The sequence below is a fragment of the Macrotis lagotis genome, chromosome 8 (genome assembly GCF_037893015.1).
Source record: "Macrotis lagotis isolate mMagLag1 chromosome 8, bilby.v1.9.chrom.fasta, whole genome shotgun sequence".
Taxonomy (NCBI): Eukaryota; Metazoa; Chordata; class Mammalia; order Peramelemorphia; family Peramelidae; genus Macrotis; species Macrotis lagotis.
Window position 1 is genome coordinate 106899727 of NC_133665.1, and position 22049 is coordinate 106921775.

A 22049-nucleotide genomic window follows, 5' to 3' on the forward strand; every position below is an offset into this window, starting at 1 on the left:
ATCTGCCTGAACCAAGAGGGAGGGAGGGGACTATGGTCAAGGGATGGGAGGTCAGGGTGGCACTGTGGATTCTGACTGAGGTTAGGATTATCCAATATTAACATAAGCAGTAGCTATAGCCCTAGCCTCAGCCCCACCCCTGATGCTGGCTCCAGCCATTGCCCCCCCTCCCTGCCCCAGACACACACACCAACAGAGCTGGGCCCCAATCCTAGGCCGGGAGACAGCAGGGCGGGGGAAGACAGTACACTGTCTCTGTGTCCATGCTAGGCTGTTTATTCCCAGAAAAGGTTTGGGTTTTTTTTTTCTTTACTCTCAAATAAAAATACACGAAAATAGGACCGGAGAAGGGAAAAACATGGGGTAATGGAAAAGCAGGCCACGTCCTGAGGCCCACAGTGACCTGACTTACCTCCAGGGCCAGGAGTATATGTGGACATCTCTATGGATCTCTTTCTCTAAGAAGATCTTTTTGCATCACTATGTTGGTGTGGGGGTGTGTCTGAATGTGTCTATGTATGCGAACCCCAAAGATCTGGGTTCAAATCCTAACTCTCCTATGGAAACTTGAACAAGTCATAGCTCTCTGAGGAAGTTAGATTAGATCATAAATTCTTAACCTGGAGGCTGTGAATTTGATTTTTAAAAATGTTTTGATAACTGTTTCAATAGAATTGGTTTCTTTGTAATTGTCAATATTTTATTTTATGCAGCTATCAGTACTATTCTGAGAGTACTAGTCTTAAAAGAGGTCCATGAAACAAAGAGCCAATGGACCTTTGCACTAAACCGACTCTATGGTCTCTCAGCTTTGATCTTAAGATCCATTGTGTGGGCCTCTTGCATCTATCTGACAGACTATATATATATATATATATATATATATATATATATATATATATATTTAGATTTTTCAAGGCAATGGGATTAAGTGGCTTGCCCAAGGCCATATGACTAGGTAATTATTAAGTGTCTGAGGTTGGATTTGAACCCAGGTACTCCTGACTCCAAGGCTGGTGCTCTATCCACTGCACCACCTAGCCACCCCAGAGAATATGTTTTCATGCAGACTTTCTGGGCTTCCTAGCAGGGATGGGCCTCAAGGTACCCCGGGATTGCTGGTTAGGTATCTATGCAGATGCCTCTTGGGGGAACCTCTCACAGAAGGAGTCTTGATATTCTTTGCTCACAGGCCCAACCCAGATGTATGGGGTGGGGGAGGCTCCATTCAGCTTCTTTCTTCCAGCCAGTAGAGACAGTAGAAGTAATAGTAATAAAAAAAAATTTTTAATACAAAAATAAAAAATTTTTAAAGAAATTTAAAAAAATTGTAAGTAATGGCTCCAGCATGTTGCTTAAAAGTGAGTCCTTTGCTTCCTTCTCTGATGCTTATGTTCCTTTGCTAGCACACCATCAGATGATCCTGTTCTGTTCTAAGTAGGCCAACCTGCCTCGGTTTCCTCCTTCACTCCCCTACTTTTAAAAAAAATTATTTTATTTTTACTTTATGGAATAAAACAAGTATTTCTAAAACATAGTATAATAAAAAGATGATTGTTAAGTAGACCTTTGGGAGCACATTCTTCCATCTTTCATCCTCCAAAACAAAGGGAAGAAGAAGTAGAGAGCTTTCTTGGGTACCAAGGCTGGGCATGAATCCTACACCTCCCCAGACTCTTAGGTGCAAGGGGAGCCAAGGAATGGATGGGATTTAAGGCCAAGACAGTCTATCAAGGATTAGGAAGAAAAGAGGGACCCTGACATCCCAGCTCCAACTCTCCCTTATCCAATTAGGATATTGCTGATTCCTTCACAGAATCCCTGACCAGGGATCCTCCAATGACCATCCAGCTTTTGTTTTCAGGTCTCCAATAATGGAGAAACCCACTACCTCCTGGGGAAGCCCACCTCCTTCTGAGGTAGCTCATTTCATTTTGGGAAAGCTCTATTAGTGAATGTTTCTTTCACATTAAACCTGAATGTGCTCCCTCTTCAGCTTTCATCCATTGCTCCAAGTTCTGCCCTGTGACCTCAAGAGGAACAAATCTTTCTACCACACTAGGATGACCCCTTTAGCTAAACATCCCTAGTTCCTGGTACTTATATGCCATACTGGACTTGGAGTCAGAAGACCTAAGTTCAAATGTGGCCTCACACACTTAGGGGCTGCATGACCCTGGGCAAGTCATTTAATCCCCATTTGCTTCAGTTTCCTTAACTGTAAAACAGGGGTTATAATAACTCCTCCTTCCCATGGTTATTGTGAGGATCACATGTGAAAATATTTGGAGAATACTTAGTCCAAAGTCTGACTCATAGTGGGTGCTAATAAAGCCTTATTTCCATCCTTCTGATCTTTTCAACACCTCACTGCCCCTGTTTTACTCTGGCTACTCTCACATTTATTTTTACACTTGAGGTTGTGACTTGCCCAGGGTCGCACAACTAGTAACTGTCTGAGGCTAAATTTGAACTCAGGTGCTCTTGACCCCAGGACCAGGACTCATCCATTGCACTACCTAGCTGTTACCTTGTCTTTTCCAAAAAAATGTGGTATTCAAATTTGAACACAGGACTCCAGAGGTGGCCTGCCCAGGACAGTGAAACTACCCTATACTGAACAGGTACCCCGGGCTCCCATCTAGGCTAGATGGGAGAGCTGGAGGAAGCCTCAGTACACAGAGTGTCTGAGCTAGAAGAGTCCAGAAAACCCAGAATATTAGAACTTAGCATCCATCCAGTCTTTAGTTTGCTGATGAAGAAACTGAGGTTCAAATCAGGAAAGGGACTTGGAGAGGCAGCCTAGTATAAAGGAAAGAGAATCGATTGTAGAGTGGGCATTCACTAGCTGAATGATGCTAAGGAAACTACTCCTACTTTTTTTGAACCTCCTCCTCTGTATAAGAGGAATAATAAGGCTCCCAAGCCTAGCCTAACCTATTTTAGTAGTTTGAAAAGTGCTCTGGAGATGCAAGTGATTATTTCTTTTGTTTTTATATGATTTCATCAATATGAGGAACTCCTAGCATGGAAATTCCCTTCATTGACACAGGTTAGCAATTGGTCCATCATATATGATCTTGGAGAGTTTTCTGGGGCACTGGGAGGATATAAGAGACTTGCCCAGGGTCTCAAGGCAGGTCAGAGGCAAGACTTTAACCCAATACTGGACCACTATCCACCATGCCAGGCTCCCATTTTCCTCATCACCATCATCTAAAAACATTCACAAAGGTAGAGGCAGAATGAAGTCTTAGATTTAATTCTCCTGGCTTCCAGTTTAGGATTATCCTTCCATTAGAAACATTTAAGTGGTACAGTGATTTGAGCACTGATCCCTGAATCAGGAAGACCTGAGTTCAAATCTAGTCTCAGATACTGGACAAGTCACTTAACCTCTGGTTGCCTCAGTTTTCTCATCTATAAAATGGGTATAATCATAGCACCCACCTCCCAGGGTTAGTGTGGGTGCTTTCCCATCCTGGCAATCAATTCTCTCCCACTCATATCCCTTCTCTGTCCCAGATTCCTTCTCACCTGTGTGGCCCTGCTCTCCAGCTATTCCATCCACTTGCTGCTCAAGTCTTCAGGGATTGTAGGTAAGAAAACTCTTTAGAAAGCAAATCTTGGGGGCAGTGAGGTGGCTCAGTGAATAGAACACTAGCCCTGGAGTCAGAAGTATCTGAGTTCAAAAATCTGACCTCAGACATTTGATACCCACTAGCTGTGGGACGTTGGGCAAGTCACTTAACCTTGGTTGCTTTGCCAAAGAAAAGAAAAAGAAAGCCAGAAGACTTTCCTAAATTTACCAAATACCTGAGAGTAGGGAGGCCCTAGGTACCAGCACTGGGACAAGTTTGGAGGGGTCAGACCTCTCTCTTCCTGAAGTGTGGCCTAAAGCTCTCTTTCCCATTCCCCAGGTATCCGGGCCTATGAGCAGCTGGGCCTTCGGGCCTTTGGGACACCAGGGAAGCTAATGGCAGCAATAGCTATCACTCTACAGAACATCGGAGGTGAGGGAACAGGTGCCACCCCTATGCCCATCTTCACTCACACCCTTTAGGCAAATTACTTAACCTCAATGAGTTATACTTTCCTAGGGGAGGTCCAAGGATCAGAGAATAGACAGGAACCAAATCCTTGTGGGAATCTGGGTAATCCCTTTGAGTCTCAGTTTTACCATCTGTCAAATGGGAGGATTTGATTAGATCATCTCTGCAGTCCTGTCTAACTCTAATTCCTTTGATTCCCTTGCCTGGCTCATATGGTCCCCTGGGTCCCCAGTGCTCACCTAGGGATGCCTCCCATTCAAGTTAGGGTTATTCTTGGGGTTCTGTGACCACCAAGACTGGGCTCATCTTCCCCCCCCTTCTCAATACCCCTCCCCCATTGCTATCCCCATGAGCCATTGAGAAACAGATGGGGAACTTGGGTTGGGAATGTCTGGCATCTCCCCCCAACTACCCCATCTACCTCCTTCCCCAGCCATGTCCAGTTACCTGTACATCGTGAAATCTGAAGTGCCCCTGGTCATCCAGACTTTCCTCAATCTACCAGAGAAAACCTCGTAAGAGTCATTCCTATTCCTAACCTGGGAACCAGGGTCCTTGGGGAGGGACAACAGGGATGGTCCTTGGGGTGAGAGGCAGGGGTTATGGGGGGCAAGGGATGAGCCTGTCCTGAGAACCTATGGCTTCTGGGAATCATCCCATCCTATCCTATAGGAGGGATGGGTCTATACTGGGGAGAAGAGATGGCCTTGTCATCCCATCTTTAAGAAGTCGCAATGAGAGGTCTGATACTGACTGGCATTCTACCTAAACTCAAAAGGGAGGGGGTTGTTGAGGGAGGTCTGAGATTCTTGGTTCCTTTAGTCTAAAGGAAGGAGGAAGAGGTGGGGAGATGACAGCCAGGCCAGACTATTTCCAGGCCAGGACCTCCCCTTGGTTTGCTGTGCTCATTTGCTCCTAGGCTCACACCCCTGGGCCTGGGGCCATGAGCCAGGAATTCCCCATCCCTCCCCCTCCCTGGGTCTGGGCTGCTCTCAGAGCCAGGTGCCATGCCTGGGGCCTGTCACTTTAAGGAAGCACAATTTGGTCTTGCTACTAGTTATAAATACTACTTGTGGCCTCTCCCTGCCCTTTTTCCTCCTTTGACCTTCTCTCCCTTGTACTTCTCTCCTCTCCTCATGATTCCTACCCCTGCTCCCCCCACCTCTGTCTCCTCTGTATTCCCCTTTCAAGAAGGAATCACCAAGACCCTCAGCTTCTTTTTACCTACCTACCCCACTTTCATCAGGGGAAGTCATGTTAAGGCCGGGAGCTGGCTGAGAACTTCAAGGTTCCATCCAGACTTGAACATTTTTAGACTTGGATTGGAGGCTCAGCTTTCTGCTCACTGATTCTGTGATCTTATAAAGGCCTTTCCTCTCTCTAGGCCTCAAGTTTCCCCATATGTACAATGAGGGAGGCTAGAGAGCATGTATCTAAGGCTCTTTCTGATTGTAACATTCTGTGATCCAAGAATTCCAGGGTTTTCAGGGGGTCCTGCCTTTAGCCCAGCAATAGATGTCTTTACTCTTTTCCCTTTGCTGTAGGGTTTGAGCAGGGGAAGGGGTGCAATGAGGCTTGTGGGCGCTGGGTCCAACAGCAACTCACCCACCCTCATGGGGGGAGGTGGGGGAGGGGGAGGAGGAGGGCTGCTGGCCCAGGAAAGGGTGAGGTCATCAGGGAGAGGGTTTAGCTCTTAAGCTCCTGCTATTTTTAACTAAGGCCTCTGGGGTTAAACCCCCCATAGCCCAGATTACACCCAATGATGTAGGTTCTACATCTCTGTCGGCTACTTACTGGGTCTAATGTTTACATAAGGAACACGATAGGGGTCCTCAGTGGCTGTTCCCTGCCAGCCCTGTTCACAAGAGGGCCCAAGACCACCACTTGCCCTTGGGGTGGGGGTAGGGATGGATGGGGGAAACAAGTAACTAAATTGGAAGTCAGGTCAGGATTCCAGGAGATTCTTGATGAGCAATACTCCTTCCCAAATCCTCATTCCCAGGGCCCCTGCACCCTTCTCTAGCCCTTGTCCCTATTCCCAGCTCCCTCATCATCATAGGGTGCCCAGCCTTGAACCTCTCCCTCCCCATGTTCTGCAAGGGGGCTCATTCTGGACTGCTGGGGGAAGATAGTCAAGACAGGTCAGGGCTCCTGGGGTGGGAACCAAGGAAAGAGGACAAGACCATGTCTCCCCCTTCACATCAGACATCCCTGAAGTTGGGAGCCACAGAGCCCCTTCAGAGGCAGTTCTGACTCCTTCTATTCTGTGCCCTCCCCTTCCCCTTCCCCCCAGGGATTGGTACATGAATGGGAACTACCTGGTGATCCTGGTCTCAGTCACCATCATCCTGCCCTTGGCTTTGATGAGGCAGCTGGGTAAGAGGAAGGGCCAGGGCTGGGACAGATGGGGAGACATTGGCTGCAGGGGGAGGGAGGGAAAATGGGTGGTCCTGGTGTCCTAGGGGAGTGGGATGGGGATGGGGTGAGGACAGGGGGACAGGCCTTCAGTTCTCATCCTCCCACCTCTTCCCTTAGGATACCTGGGCTATTCCAGCGGCTTCTCTCTCAGCTGCATGGTGTTCTTCCTGATTGCAGTGAGTGAGGCCCCCTGCCCCATAGCCCTGTACCCACCTCTGAGGTGCAAACATGGCCCAAGCTTCAGGGATCCCTATTATGAGGGGGGAGACATGGTCCTAATCTGTGGGAGTTTCCACTATCAGGGGAGAAATAACTCTTCCAGTTTATTTCTGGGAAAGAAGAAGAAGCTAGGTCATGATGGGTGAATTCTGAGCACCTGGGATCACACGATAGGGTCATTGTCAGTTGGGCACAGTGTAGGCCTCCATACATCCCCATCACTGACCATGACCATAGCGGGCCTGACAGGGCCTATTTGGGTATTCAGTAGCATCCTTACTTTCCTAGGTCATCTACAAGAAGTTCCAGATCCCATGCCCACTGCCCACATTCTCTGCCAATGTGACAGGCAATACCAGCCATGTGCAAATCATCATGAAGGATTCCTCTGGTGGGGATCCCCTTATCCAGGCCTCCAACATTGACAGTTGTACCCCCAGTTACTTCACCCTCAACACGCAGGTGTGCTGGGGCCAGTTGGGTCAAGTGGGTGGGTGCCAGCCTTCAAGGGTAGAAAGGGAGGGCCTTGGAGCACTGAGATTCTTCACTTCTTGGAATGGAGGTTTTACTATGCCCTGACTGGAGTGGGGAGGTCTATCAGGTGGGGTGGGTCCTTGCTGCTAAGAGCCAAAAACATCTGCTATCATCCACAGACAGCATACACCATTCCAATCATGGCCTTTGCCTTCGTCTGTCACCCAGAGGTGCTGCCTATCTACACAGAGCTCAGGGGGTGAGTATGATCAAAGAAAATGAGAAGAATACTGGGTTTGTAGTCAGATGGAAGAGTCAAATCCTGGCTTTGCTATCTCCTAATGACCTTAGACAAGTCCCTCAATTCTTGGCAGGTTCAAATTTTATCATTGCTAAAATGAGGAGGGCAAACTAGAATGACTTATGGATTACTAGCTCTAAATCTATAGCCCTGTGATACTTCCCGAAAGGCAATGGGAAGAAATGGAAATAACCCTGATCTAAGAATTAAGAAAGCTCAGTTTGTATCCATGGGCTAACTTATTGGCTTTAAGATATGGTGCAAAAACCTTTTCCTCCTAAGTCCCCTCATGTCTAAAATCTGTAATACCATATTGCTACTTGAGAGGCAGTAGAATATGGTGGGGAAAGTCCTGATCTGAGCATTTGGATAGCTGGATTTGAGTTCAGATTCTTACCAAATGTGAGAAAAACAAGTCCATTTTTCATCTCAGGGCCTCAATTTTCTCATGTATAAATTGAAGGGGTTGGGGACAGAAGAACTATAAGCGTCCTTCCAGCTTGGACCCTTTATGTTCCATATCCAAGGTCCCTTCCAGCTCTGATCTTCTATGAAGAGATATATGGTGGACCAGGAGCTAGACTTAGAGCAAAAAAAGACCTGAGTTTAAAACTTTCTTCCAATATTTACTAGCTGTGAGACCATGGTCAGAATCACTTTCCATGGTCTGAATCAATGTCCTCATCCATCCAAATGGATAAATTATTGAAGGAAAATTTTAAATTCAGGTCTTTTTGCTCCTAAGTCTAGTTTCTGATCTACCATATCACAAAATTAAATGAGACAACATGTATAAAACATGAAAGTAGTACATAGTGATGTCAGTCATTATTATTGTTCTAAGGATCTGTCCAGTTCTGATATTCTAGAACTATCTGACATTTGCCTCTTGCTTAATCTTGCTCCTTCCTCACCACCCCACCCCCAACTCCAGCCTCCAAGAATAGACTTCCTTCTTCCCTGGGCATTGTCTATTTGTGGAGAGGGGAGAGCAGTCTCTGGTGTGAGATCAGTCCCCTCCAGCTTAATCCAACTCTTGTTCCCCGACAGTGCCACTAAGCAGAAGATGCAACACATATCCAATTTGTCCATTGCCGTCATGTATGTGATGTATTTCTTGGCAGCTCTCTTTGGCTACCTCACCTTCTATGGTATGAGAAAAATAGACATAGGGTAGACATAGAAGTCAAATTAGAATGTGGGTCCTCATGGGCTGGGGGAAAAGGAAGCCAGGGGTTAGGGGCTATATTCCCAAAAAACTAGGTTAGTCTAGGAGGAATTGGGATTAGAGGTTGCATCCCTTAGTCATGGGAAGGTCCAGGAGGCTCTGGGTTGATGCCATTTCCTCCAGACTCAGGTAGAAGGGGGCGGTGGGGGGGGGGCCCTTGACCAGGAACTGTATACCAGTCCCAGATTGGGTTGGGTGTATGAGGCTGTATGTCAGTGGCTATGCCCCACAGATCGGGTGGAGTCGGAGCTCTTGCACACTTACAACAAAGTGGATCCCTTTGATGTGCTGATCCTGTGTGTCCGAGTGGCCGTGCTCACAGCTGTCACCCTCACAGTCCCCATTGTCCTTTTTCCGGTGAGTTGACCCCAATCCCTCAGGGAAAGCTCAGGGTTCATAGGTCACAAGATCATACCTCATAGAATCATAGATTCAAAGCTGAATAGGACTTTAGAAGGTTACCCAGTCCAAACAGTTCATTTTACAACTGAGGAAACTAAGGCTCAGAGAGTATAACTTGTCCAAGGACACAGATTTGGAGTCAGAGAATCTGACTCCAAATCAAGCACCCTTTATATGCCACCATGATTTCATGCCCTTTAATGGGGTTGAGAGGAAAAGAGAGAGATAGTGAAGAAGCCCTCCAGCTTCTCAGATGAAGAATCAGGTTACAAAAACCAGCCCTGGGAAGCAGAGTCCCAGAGTCAATGTGACAAAGTAAAAAAAAAAAAAACCCACAAAACTGGGAGTCAAAAAAACCTGATTTCAAGTTCTGGTGTTCTGTTTGAGCCTCAGTTTTCCCATCTGTAAAATGGAAATAAAAACACTTGCACCATTTAATTTAATGGAATAATTCTAAGGAAATGTGCTTTGTAATTGTGTAAAAGTCAGAAAAATATGTTTCCTTTTTCTACTTAATCCTACTGGGCCCTGCTAATATGTAAAATGGGAACAATGCTTGCATGACCTTTCTCTGGGGGATAGACTGTGACAACTAAGAAGAAAGCATTTTATCAATCTTACTTCCCTACAGAATTGTCTCCAAGGGACTGGAACTCCCACCCTTGGGAGAATCTGTCTGTGTGTTTAGGGATTATGGTTTGCTCTCTCCAATCTCCCACCCCTAGGTCCGGAGGGCCATCCAGCAAATGCTATTCCAAGACAAAGAGTTTAGCTGGCTTCGGCACACACTCATCGCTGTCATCCTGCTAACCTGTATCAACCTCTTAGTCATCTTTGCCCCCAACATCCTGGGCATCTTTGGAATCATTGGTGAGAATCATAGCCTGGGCCAGTCATCTTGAGAGGAGGGAGATCATGGACAGAGCCTCCCGAGCCTTACCAACCCTTTGGCACTGATATCAACACATTTCTTCTCAGTCTGAAGGGCTGCTTACTTAATGGACTGTCCATATTAGGGGCCACTAGCACATACCAACATTGTCTCTTTGGGAAAGTAACTCATTATTTTTGTGTTTATTGTTTTTGTTTCCAAGGTTAACTGTTGGCTTTTTTTTTTAATCCTCTTTGAGGTTCTGAGAGACCCAAATAGGACAGATTAATTAAAAAAAAAAACCAAGCAAACATTCAGCGGATAACTAAAACATCAGCATGATCAAAACTGGAGCAGAGTGTGTTGATCAAAGGATTAAATTTAGTTAGAGAATCTGGGTTAGAAAACTGTCTTTGCCCCTGCTTCCTTATCTGTGTCACCTTAGACAAGTCACTTCCTCTCTTGGTAGCTAGATTTCTCCATCTTTAAAGAGGAGGAGTTTCTACTAAATGTTCTAATAGGCCTGTTCATGAACGTCACCCAGAAGGTGGTCCCTGCTTCCTCTGCTGGCCTGCTGGGATCCCAGTCCCCCCTCACTGTTCTCTCTCCTAGGCGCCACCTCTGCTCCTTGTCTGATCTTCATCTTCCCGGCAATCTTCTATATCAGAATTGTGCCCAAGGACAAAGAGCCGCTGAAGTCCACCCCCAAAATATTGGTGCGTAATTGTCACCCCCTGCCCCGACATTGGGAGCCTCCAGGGCTCCTCAAGGAAGTCCTGAATCAAACAAAGGGGGAAAGTGACTGCCCTATGGAAGTATCCTGGGCTCCAGGGCCCTCAAGCAGAGCTCCCTGGCCCATGTAGCTATGATTCAGACGAGATAGAGACTCCTTTAAGTCTCCCCCCACCCCAGTGACTTCTTCCTTTTTCTATCTACAGGCCATATGCTTTGCAGGATTAGGTGTTCTCTTCATGACTATGAGTCTGAGTTTTATCATCATTGACTGGATCTCGGGGAACAGCAAGAGCGGTGGCAACCACTAGAACCCAGTCTGACCTGGACTCACCCATCACCCACCCACCTGGGCCATTGCCTGCCAGGACTGCTAAGCTGCCTGAGCCCTAGGCTGGTGGGGGAGGAGGAAGGGAGGACATTTTTCACTCGACGTGTGTTTTTGTCTTTAATTATTATTATCCTGTTGAGGATTTTTTAAGGGGGTGGGGACTAGGCCTTGTGGGGGGTAGAACTGAAAAGGCTAGTACATTGGGTTCCCTCCCTAAGGGGCACAGAGGCCTCAGAGGCCAGGCCTTGGGCATCCTTCATCTTCCCTCCAGGGGTCTGGGGAGGGTTGACATCTCTTAGGATATCCCCTGATTATCTCCACTACTGACTGCACCCTTGGAGAGGTGGGGTTTAGTGGGGAATAGACTCTGAGCTCTGCGAGGATCCAGTGACTCTTCAGGAAGAATCAGCCAAATCTTCCTCATGCTCCTGAGTCCCTGGGTCCCCAGGCCTCCTCTCTTATCTGCTGGACAAAGGCATCTTCCTTCCTGTCACCATGTCTCCTCTTCCATGTAGGGTCTAGAAACCAATTTGCAGGAAACAGGAGGGAGATGATTAGTGTCCAGAGACTTTTTTCCTGACCCTCTTTGCTTCTCATCACTGGGGTTGAGGAAAATCTTATTTATAAGATCCTGTGCACTTGGTAGACAGAGCGAGGAAAAGGTTAATTATCTCCCACCAACACCCTATGGAGACATTTTCCATTCCCTCTGGTAAGAGGCTGACTAGAAGTTCACCTGAGCTGCCCTGGTACCCCCCCCCAATGTCACCGTTGGTGAGGGAATTCCATGGGATGGGAAAGATTTACTGCTCCCAACCAGGAAAGGGAGGATCAAGGGATGGGGAAACTGGTGGAGATGTACTCCCTTTAGGCCGGCAAGAGCAAGCTCTTCCTCTCGGGGTTGCCTCCTACACTACATAGACCCCTCCCTAAGAAGGCTCCTCTGTGCTCTTCTTGGGGCAGAGGGCTTGGCCCACCACAGTTATCCCCTAAGTCGTGAAAGTGGGACCTGGAGACGCTGCCAGAACTTTCTCTGGTTCCCCCTTCCCACTCTCATGAATGCTCCTTCTCCCTCCCTAGTTAATGCTTCTCTCCACTGGTGGCTAGAGGCTCCCCACCCCATTTTAGGACAGTTGTGGTCTCTTGTACCTCAACCTAGGCTAGGTAAACTAGGACCATGGCTGGTTTCAGAGGCTCAAGCTTCCGTCCTCATTTGGCTCTTCTGGGTCTAGGGGACAGGGATAGATTAGGACCTAGCAGAAACCCCTCCACCAGTCACCCTTCTATGCCATCTTGCCAATATCCCAATTTAGACTGGTTGGCATCTTATGATTTGAAGTAGGAGGAGAGTTGAAATACTGAGCTGAGGGTCTGTAGCTAGATTGACTGTGGTTAATCTTGGAGGACGGGGGTAGCTAAGGTACCTGGGGGTGACATGTGAGACAAAGACGCTTTGAGAAATGCCAACCAAGAATGGCCTTCTGTTTATATTTTGGGATGTGTCTGGGCTGCCAGGTATCCAAGCAATACACATCCCTGAGTGTATTTCTTGGTGGTTCACACAGATTGGGCCACACAGCCCTAGCAGACTAGGCAAGAGATGAGTAGAGAGAAAAGACATCTCTCAGAATTGAGCAGGTCCTAGTGCCCAGGTACTGGAGGCCTCAGTAGGGGTGGTAGAGTCTGGGAAACTTTGAGAGTTTTGAATTCTCAAAGCCATCTCCCTCCCCCTCACACACACACTCTTCCCATTCTGGGTCTCTTCCATCCTGGGGCTGAGAATACTCTGCCTAGACTTAAGCAGGGAGGTGGGAAGATGAGAAAATGCTTGGTGCCAATCCCTTCCAAAGGCATCGGAAGCAGTGTGGCAAGAGGAATAGCCTTCAGGGTGGGAGCTGGCAGCCTTCAGCCGGAAGCCCCCTCCCCTCCCACCTCCCCAATCCCTGAGGAGTGGGCTGAGTAGACGTGAGGTGCATTTCCCTTGGGTTCAGGACTAGCTTTGTGAGCCAAGCTCTGGCTTCTGAGAAGCTCAGGCCATGGAGAAGCCTCCCCAACAGGGAGGTGGGAAATGTTGGGAGGGGGAAGTGGGAATGAGCTCCCTTGCCACCACTCCCCGGGGCCCCCGGAAGGCCTGAGGCTCAGCAAGCTTGGCTCCCTGCTGAGCAGGTCATGAGAGGGACCGAGAAAGGCCCTCTCACAGGTTGCATTGCCATTCCTCCATCCAAGTGAACTCCAAGCTTGGAAACACCAAAATCCAGCCCCCACTGACATACTACAGACCTTCTTAAGAACAATAAAAGTCAGTGAAAACTGAGGTTAAATGAGATTGCTCTGTGGACTCTGGGCTGACACCCACTCCAAGGATGGGGGGGCAAAGCCAGGCCTAGCAGGAAACTGGCAGGTCTGAGGAGGGGGCAGTGCCACTTACAGCCTGGATGGTGTCTAGGCCTTGTTCTTCAAAGAGGCAAGAAACTCATGTGCTGAGGGGATCCGAGTGGGAGAGGAGTCCTCGGGGCCCTGGGAGCCAGGCCCATGTATCCATCACACTATGGATATGGGGGGTGAGGGGGAACAGGGTCACACATTGCAGGGATGCTCACATACAGGTCTCAAACACAATTCCAAGAAGCAGGCTTCTGCGGGTAATTTAATTTCTGGGGGCCCCTGACTCTCCAGCTCCCAGCTTTCAGCTCCCCTGCTTGGTCTGGCCCTGGGCCACTCTCAGAAGCAAAGACAACCCCAGGAGCTGGCACCAGGCTCTAATTAGAGCCCCGGTCCCGGGCGCCACAAAGAGACCTTGGGGCACCTGTCAGTTAGTTAAGGGGCCAGAGGAAAAGGCAACAGGAAAAATCCAGTTTGAGCCTTGTTGGGTGGCTGCCATCTGGGGAAATCCCAAAAGAAAGGCCTTCTCAGGGCCCTGATGATGGCTTTGCCCCAAGGAAGTTCTGGCAGGAAGGGCCACAGGACCCTTTTTGTGGGAGGGCCTTCCCTGGGGGGCCGAAGCTGGCAAGCATGATTCTCAGCTGTGACACTCAGGTAAATCCATCCCTTCACAGATTACCCCAACCCCATTTAGGTCCCAGGGCCCCAGTTGTAAAGGATTTTAGTACAAAAATGGAATGGTATAATAGAGTCAAGAAAACCTGGGTTCAAATTCCTCTCTGATGCTGTGTGACCACAGGCAAGTCACAACCTCTCTGGATATCCAGATTTCAAATGAGCAAAGGGTATTTTATTCCAGAGTAAGGGAGAGCCACAGAATTCCCCAGGCACTGCTGCTACCAATGTGGTCTGCCCTTACCACCTCATGAATCCTGGGATCCTTACAGGTCCTCAGATCTGATCTGAAGCAAGTTATGTTTTCATGATCTTGGACAAATCTCCTCTAAGCCTCCGTTTCCTCAACTGTAAAATTAAAGGAGAAGCCTAGATAGTCTAGAGTAATCATGGAGGAGGGCAACCCAAATATAGGAATCTGGAGACAATGCCCTGCAAGCATCAGATGAAGGACCTGAGGCTCTTCAACCTGAAGAAGAGATTTATGAGGGAGGGGAAGGGTGTCACACAGGCCCAAAACCAATTTACTGTTACTCATGCTAATTTGTGCAGTAGAAACACTAATTAGACTTAAGCCTCTCAGTGCTAGCAATCAAACTTTATTAATCAAATACATGCAAACATTGGTCTATAATATTTATTAGATAATACAAACATCATCCCCACGAGGAACAAATCTCTAATTTGATTTCCTAAAGTACCTAGGAAGCAGGTCTCAAACTAAAACATAGTGACAAGATTCCCTCTCTGCCCAGTCAGAGGTTGGTGCCTTCCTCTGAGAAATTTGTCTCACTCCTTCCATTAGGCCTGCCCTAAAGCAAACATGGAGATTACTTGAGTCTGAAGGGTGGGAGTAGGACAAGAGGCAATCTCTGACATCCGTGACCAAACTCAAAGCTTGGGGTCTGGGGATTGTGAGGTGGTGCTTATATTTTAGTTTTGGGTGTCAGCTGGTTACATTCTAGCTCTGATTGGTTGTCAGTGATTAATTTGTTCACCAATTAATTTGATGGATGCCTGTTGACATAAACTAATGATGGTTGTTTACCAAATTTTCCCTCTGGTTGTCTGCCCTATCTGGGGGTCTCACATGTTTACTAGACGTTTGTGAATGCCTACTTGTTTGCCGATCTGTTCCACAGCTGTGCTTATCATAGTATTGAAAAACAAGTTATGAAAAACAAATAGCAAAACACTTCACAAAATGAAGTCAGTTATATGAAAGCAATAAACTTATCCTCACTAAAAAGGAAGGGGAAGGCCTAATCTCTGTCTTCAAGCATCTGAGAAACTGTCACACGCAAAAAAGGATTACATTTGGTTTTCTTTGGTTCCAGAGAGAAGAACGAGAGAGAAAGATTTGGAGAAAAATGGTAGATTAAGATTTTAGATTTGATATAACTAAAGGAAAAACTTCCTAATAATAAGAATCGTCCATAAAGCGACTGATAGCCAAGGTATAAAGGGAATTGACATAAATATGTAAAATAATAAGCCATTCCTTGACAGGTGAGTGCTTGAAAAGATAGGAACAAACCAGATAGAATAACATAATTGATAGAGTTGGACTTAATATCAGGAAGACCTGGGCCAAATCTTCTAACATTTACCCAAACTGTGACCCTAGGCAAGCAATTGAAACTCCTACTTAGTTTCCGCAGTTGCAAAATGAGATGGGACTAAATAGCTTTCAACACCCAGTAGCTTTAAACCTATGATCTTATGGACAATTTTCAGAGGAAACATTACTACTATCAGCAGCCATATGAAGCCATACTCTAAAGCATGAAGGAGAGAAATGCAAATTAAAACAAGCTTGAGATTTCAGTTCACACCCATCAAGTCAACAAAAGACTGAAATAGTGTTGCTAGAAAAGAGGCACATCAATGTACTTTTTGTAGAACTGTGAATTGGCCTAACTACTCTGGAAATAACTGGGAGCTATTTTGGGAATGGTTTCTTACCTTTTGAATAATGATTGTACAGTAAGGCGTATACCTCAGAAAGTTCAGAGACCAAAAAACTATACATACATATATGTATATATGTATATGTGAATGTATATATTATTTATTATATATATTATTTCTATATATATGTGTGTATATTTCTATATACCTGTGTACATGTATGTACACATACATATTTATTTGCAGTTATTTGCATATAAACACAGATATTCATGAATATTTATCAAACTATTTGTGGAAGAATTTTTGTGGTAGCAAAAAAAAAAACAAAAACAAAATGGATGTCTATTGATTGGGGAATGATTTGGAGAATAACAAAATGAGTTATAGTAATGTAATATAATAGGAGTAGTTAGTGGAGAACTAGAGAACTGGACCTGGAGCCAGGAAGGCTCCCATTCAATGGGTTCAAATCTGATTTCAAACATTTATTATCTGTGTGATGCTAGTCAAGTCACTTAACTCTATTTGCCTCAGTTTCCTCATCTGTAAAATGAACTGGAGAAGGAAATGGCAAACCATTCCAATATCTCTGCCAAGAATATTCCAAAAGGGATTTTGGATGAGTCAGACACAACTGAAACAACTCACCAACAAAACAACAACATACAAAATATTCTTGACCTATATGAATTGGTGAATAGAAAGGATTCAAAAAAGCACCGAAGACCAACCTGCCTATGAACTGATGAAGGGTGAAGAGAAGAGAACCAAGAGATGAAAACACACAAAGATTGTAACAATACAAATGAAAACAAATAGAACAAAAATACTGCTGAATTTTAAAGAACAGTCCAGGTCCTTGAGAACAAATGATGAAGCATTCTTTCAGTAGAGAGGTGAGAGGTTGCAGATACAGAAGGCTTCAGTCATAGTTGCTCCTGGCTTATTGGTTTCAGTTACTTATCTTTTATTCTTAGGAAGGCTTCAGTGTGGTACTATGTTAGGAAATAACTGTATTTTTGTTTAGTAAGGTTAAGGTAAGGAAAGGACTGTCTCAGAGGTAGAAGGTTTCTATCACCAAAAGTCTTCAAGCAGAGGCCAGACAATTCTATTTCTATGTTACAAGATTATTCCTGCTCCTAAATAGATAGACTGTATTCAATGACTTTTGAGGTCTCTTCTAATATTCAATGTTCCATGTTCAAAGTGTCCTTTCAACTCAGACATCCTATGATTCAATTGTTTGATAGACAGACCAGAAGCCAGGCCTTTTGGAAAGCAATTAGTTGCTATAGATAGTATGTATTATTATATAAAAATATATTTACAATGTTACATATAAATATATAATTCTATTATTTCTGTGTATATGTGTATGTCACATATAAAATATAACCATACATATTACATATTATTATACAAATTTCCTTCAATTTAGAGAGAGGGAAACAGGTCACTCCTAGCAAAAACCCAACAATAAGATAGATACTAAATGAAGCTTTTCTCCTGCTCCCAAAGTAGGGTTTTGTTTACAGTATCTTGCTTTTTTGCCAGTACCTCTAAATTTTGGAATCTTACTTTCTGCAGATCCAAACTATATATAGACAAGTATATATGGGATAATCTGAGGCAGAGGGAAAGAACTTAGAGTAGAAAGATGACCACATTCATCTTGATCTCATTACAGAATTTGATACTGGTGAGCGAACACTCCATTGCCTGAAATCTGCCACTCTCTCCTTGTTTCTCCTCCTACCTCTTTAACCACTCCTTGATGTCTTTTGCTGCATCATCATTTGTCATCTCCTAATTGTAAATGTCCCACCGCCCAAGGTTTTGTCCTGAGTTCTCTTCTTTTCTTTCTCTATGCCCTCTCTCTGTGAATTCACCAGCCCCTATGATCTTCATGCAGATGACTACAAGATTTGCCTGTTCAATTCAATCCAATCAGCAGTTAAGTGCCTGCTATTCTGAAGTCCTTAGAACGCTTACATTCTACAAGGGGGACACAGTGTACTCAGAAATGCATAAACAAATAAAAGTGACATAAGGCAATTTCATAGCCCAATTTGCATCACCAACTCTCCTTTGGACATCTTCAGTCATCTCATAGGCATCTCCAGATCAACATATCCAGGACAGAACTCATTATCTACTTTGCCATCTTGGATAGAGAATTGATTTAGAAGTTAGGAAGACCTGAATTCAAGTCCTATATAACAAATATTGATTGTGTGCTTTGGCAGAAGGAATTTCTTTATCTGAGAGTTTTCTATGCCACTGGTGTCAAACTCAAGTAGAAAAGATCTCTGATAGTCTCATTTTGACTTAGAAAACCACAAATTATCATTATCTGTGTTGTATTATCTTAAATTTATATTGTTAGATATTTTCCAATTATATTTTATCTGATTTGGACAGTCTCAGGAGGCTTGTCGTCCACTAGAATTTGATACCTGCAGTCTGTACCACTCTATCCTCACTGCCTAACTGCCTAGACTGTAACTTGAACACTGTAGCTGTTTAATAAGTGGACTTCAGAGACCATGCACACCAACCTCCCTATTTTATAGATAAGGAAACTGAAGCTCCAAAGAGTAATGACTTTTCCACAGTTGAAAAAGCTTCTTGGGTTGTCCTGGATTCCAGCAAGTCAAATCGGTTACAATGGTGAAGCAGGAAAATACAGTGCATTCAAGCTCCTCCTTGCAACTGCTCCAGAAAAGTCCAGAAAACACATTGGACTGAATCCTTATCAGGAAATCTAAGAAAAAAAAATTAAGGTGAGTTATTTTTCAGAACTAACCAGCAAAGAGAGACAAAAAAGATCTGCAGACATTGGGCATAGGATCTAGCCAGGATGGTGCTTCATGGAGCTGAACAAGGGTCTGTAACTATTCTGTAGAGAAAAAAGACTTTACAGATCGATTCAAAGGGGCATCACACTGAAAAGAGAGTAGGAACAGATGTTGACTAGCAACTCTGTTGCTGCCACCTCAGAGCTAGATTCCAGATCTGGTGCAAACCTAGAAAGTGATTATATTAGGATTGGTGGACTTGGGCAAGGACCAATTATAGTTTGACATTATGTTCTAGGTAAGAAGTGGGAACAGAAGTGAGGAACAAAACATGGCTCTGATCCTAGGAATGAGGCAAGGTCTTAGATTTGGTCCCTAGCCCAGTCTGAAGCCAACAGTAGATTAACCAGAGTAGCAAACTCAGACAAAAGGGGGAACCTGCATGTATATCTCTCTGAACCTTCCAGTTAGTTGATAATTGTGGGTTCAAGAAACAATCTACTGGAGCTTCAGCCAGGGATAAGACTACAATTAGATTGCTAAGACCCCAACCCAGCTCAGGAGCTTACAAAACTCAGCTTGGGAAAGTATCAATTAGACTTTTCCTTGGGTAAGACTGCTAGCATGAACTGTCTTTGAAATCCTTGAAAAGTTATAACACTAAGGGCATAGTGGATACAGCATCGGCCTTGGAGTCAGGAGGGCCTGAGTTCTTAATAATTGCCTAGCTGTATGATCTTGAGTAAGTCACTCTTAACCCCATTGCCTTAAATAAATTTAAAAAAATTTTTTTTAAAATTATAACACTAAATACCCAGAGAATCCTGCAGCAGGACTCAAGAAAACACAAAATAGGACCAAGTAAAGAAATGAGCAGAGCCCTAACAAAAGGCTAAAATTGGAGAGTAAGACTGAAAGAATGAGTAAATCACAACAATCAAAAATCCCTCCATTAAAAAAAAAACAATTATGGAGACAGAAATACTCAAGCAAAATCCCCAGAAAAAAAGGATGACTCCAAATATCTTCAAGCAAAGCCGCAAAAACATAAATAGGGGACAAGCTCAACTAAAATATCTGGAGGAAATGAAGGAAAAACTTTTTTAAAAGAAAGATAAAATGATTTTGTAAATGAAATTAAAGCATTAGAAGAAAAAATTGGAAAAAATGAGATGTAGAAGAAAGATGAGAAAAGAATGAAAAGTTTAGGAATTTTCTTCTTAGAAGAGATGTGAAACCTTACCCAACCTTTAAAATTTAAATGAATCAAACAGAAGCTAATAACTCCATGGGAAAAATAAGTACTATAGTTGGTGGTGGTGTTCCTTTTCTAAGACCAATGACATCACAGGGCAAAGTCTTGATTTCTCTTGAATTGGATTTAAGTGAGCCAGAATTGCACAGTCATCTGCCTTACTTTCTCTTCCTAAGTTATCAAAGTCCAGGGGCAAGACAAAAACCAGGACAACTGGTGATGACCGGGGATACAGTGGATGAACTCGGCAGGGGAAATCACCTGCTTGGGGTAAACATCCCCCTACTTCACCAATAGGAACATTTACCCTTAACTTGGCTCAGCTCATATGTGGAGACAGTTTTATTGCAGTATGGCTTCTGTGCAAACTAGAGCTTCTTGGAGTCACAGATGAAAGTTGGGTGAACACAAAAGAGAGATTAGCACCCCTGAAAAAGTTTTGGCAATGTCTCACAACAAAAGTATTAGTCTTTTCTGAAAACGCTGTGCACCCTATAAGAACTATTAAAACCAAACCAAGGGGCAGCTAGGTGGCGCAGTGAATAGAGTATCAACCCTGGAGTCAAGAGTACCTGAGTTCAAATCCACCCTCAGACACCTAATAATTACCTAGCTGTGTGGCCTTGGGCAAGCCACTTAACCCCATTTGCCTTGCAAAAACCTAAAAAAAAATATTAAGAAACCACAGTTAGGATCACACAAGATTTAGTAGTCACCAATATAAAGAAGCAGAGAGCTCGGAACGTGATATTACAAAAGACAAAAGACTTTTTCAATCTAGAATAATTTGCTCAGGAAAACTGCTTATAATTCTCAGTTGTTCTGAGTGAGATGGGGAAGGATAATGAACCTTTAATGAAATATAAAATTTCCAAGAATTCTGATTAAAGAAACAGAACTGAATAGAAACTTTGAAGTACAAGCACAGAAATATAATAAAGATAATACTCAAAGAAAAATAAATATGAATGAGGGACTAAATAAGAATGAAGTATTTACACTCTAACAGGTAGAGACTATAGGATACAAATGTCTCCTCAGAACCCATAATTAGGGTTCATAGAGTGAGTTAAATAAGACAGAGGACCGGGAAGTAGTTTTGTTATACTTCAATGATTTTTTTAAAGAAAGCAAAGGGAGGGAGAAAGGAATTCATTAGCTGGAAAAAGAAAAGGGAAAGGAAGGGTAGGGAAAATTATCTCACATAATCAGATATTCAAGTAGAAGATTATACAAATAAGGAAAGAGGGGTGGTGATGAGTGACACTTGGACCTCACTTTCATTTGAATAGGTCAAAAGAAGAAAGCATACTTACACAGTTGAGTGCAGAAATACATTTCACTCAAGAGGAAAATGGGAGAGGAGAGAAGAAAGAATAGAAGAGAGGAAAGATTCAGGAACAGGTTAGTTTTAACAAAAAAAAATTTAACCTTAGAAAATAGATTGCAAAGAGGAGATTAAAGGAAAAGAAAGAAGGGTAAAAATTGAGACTGGGCTTTGAAAAAGGAAAGAGAAGAAGGTTTGGGAATAGAAATAGAATGCATCAAAACTAGAATAGTGATTGCTAAGAACATCCTCTCTCACTAACCTCTTCTTTATAAAGCAAAGCTGGAAAGAAAGAGGGAGGAGTATAAGACAATAGGATGAAGGAACATACACAATGTTTCTGTAATCATGAATGTGAATGGTATGAATTCACCTGTAAAACAAAAAGGGAGAGTAAAATGAACTAGAAAGCAGAATCCAATAATGTATTGTTATAAGAAACATATTTGACACATAAAGATTCACAGTAGAGTTCCAATAAGATTCTGGAACAAAATCTATTCAGTGTCAGCTGAAGTTAAAAAAAAAAAAAGCACAATGGCCTCCATCTCATGCTCTTACAAATACCATATCTCAGATAAAGCAATAGCAAAAATAAACTTGATTTTAAGAGATAAATAGGATTCATTCCTGTTCAGCTCCCTTGTTTTATGGAAGGCCAAGAATTTCA

The 22049-nt window shown here is 44.1% G+C and overlaps 1 protein-coding gene across 2 annotated transcripts in view; it reads left to right on the plus strand.

Moving 5' to 3' along the window:
- The window catches only part of SLC38A3 (solute carrier family 38 member 3), a 34552-nt gene extending 19123 nt beyond the window's left edge, over nt 1-15429 (plus strand). For both annotated transcript variants that reach the window (XM_074198002.1, XM_074198003.1), the window contains exons 5-16: nt 3526-3599; nt 3921-4013; nt 4486-4567; nt 6346-6428; nt 6588-6646; nt 6978-7151; nt 7343-7422; nt 8515-8615; nt 8925-9049; nt 9820-9964; nt 10578-10681; nt 10904-15429. In XM_074198002.1, the coding sequence (XP_074054103.1) occupies nt 3526-3599; nt 3921-4013; nt 4486-4567; nt 6346-6428; nt 6588-6646; nt 6978-7151; nt 7343-7422; nt 8515-8615; nt 8925-9049; nt 9820-9964; nt 10578-10681; nt 10904-11008 (1225 nt within the window). In that variant the 3' untranslated portion in view covers nt 11009-15429. The remainder of the gene's footprint in view (nt 1-3525; nt 3600-3920; nt 4014-4485; nt 4568-6345; nt 6429-6587; nt 6647-6977; nt 7152-7342; nt 7423-8514; nt 8616-8924; nt 9050-9819; nt 9965-10577; nt 10682-10903) is intronic.
- The last annotated feature ends 6620 nt before the right edge of the window (nt 15430-22049 follow it).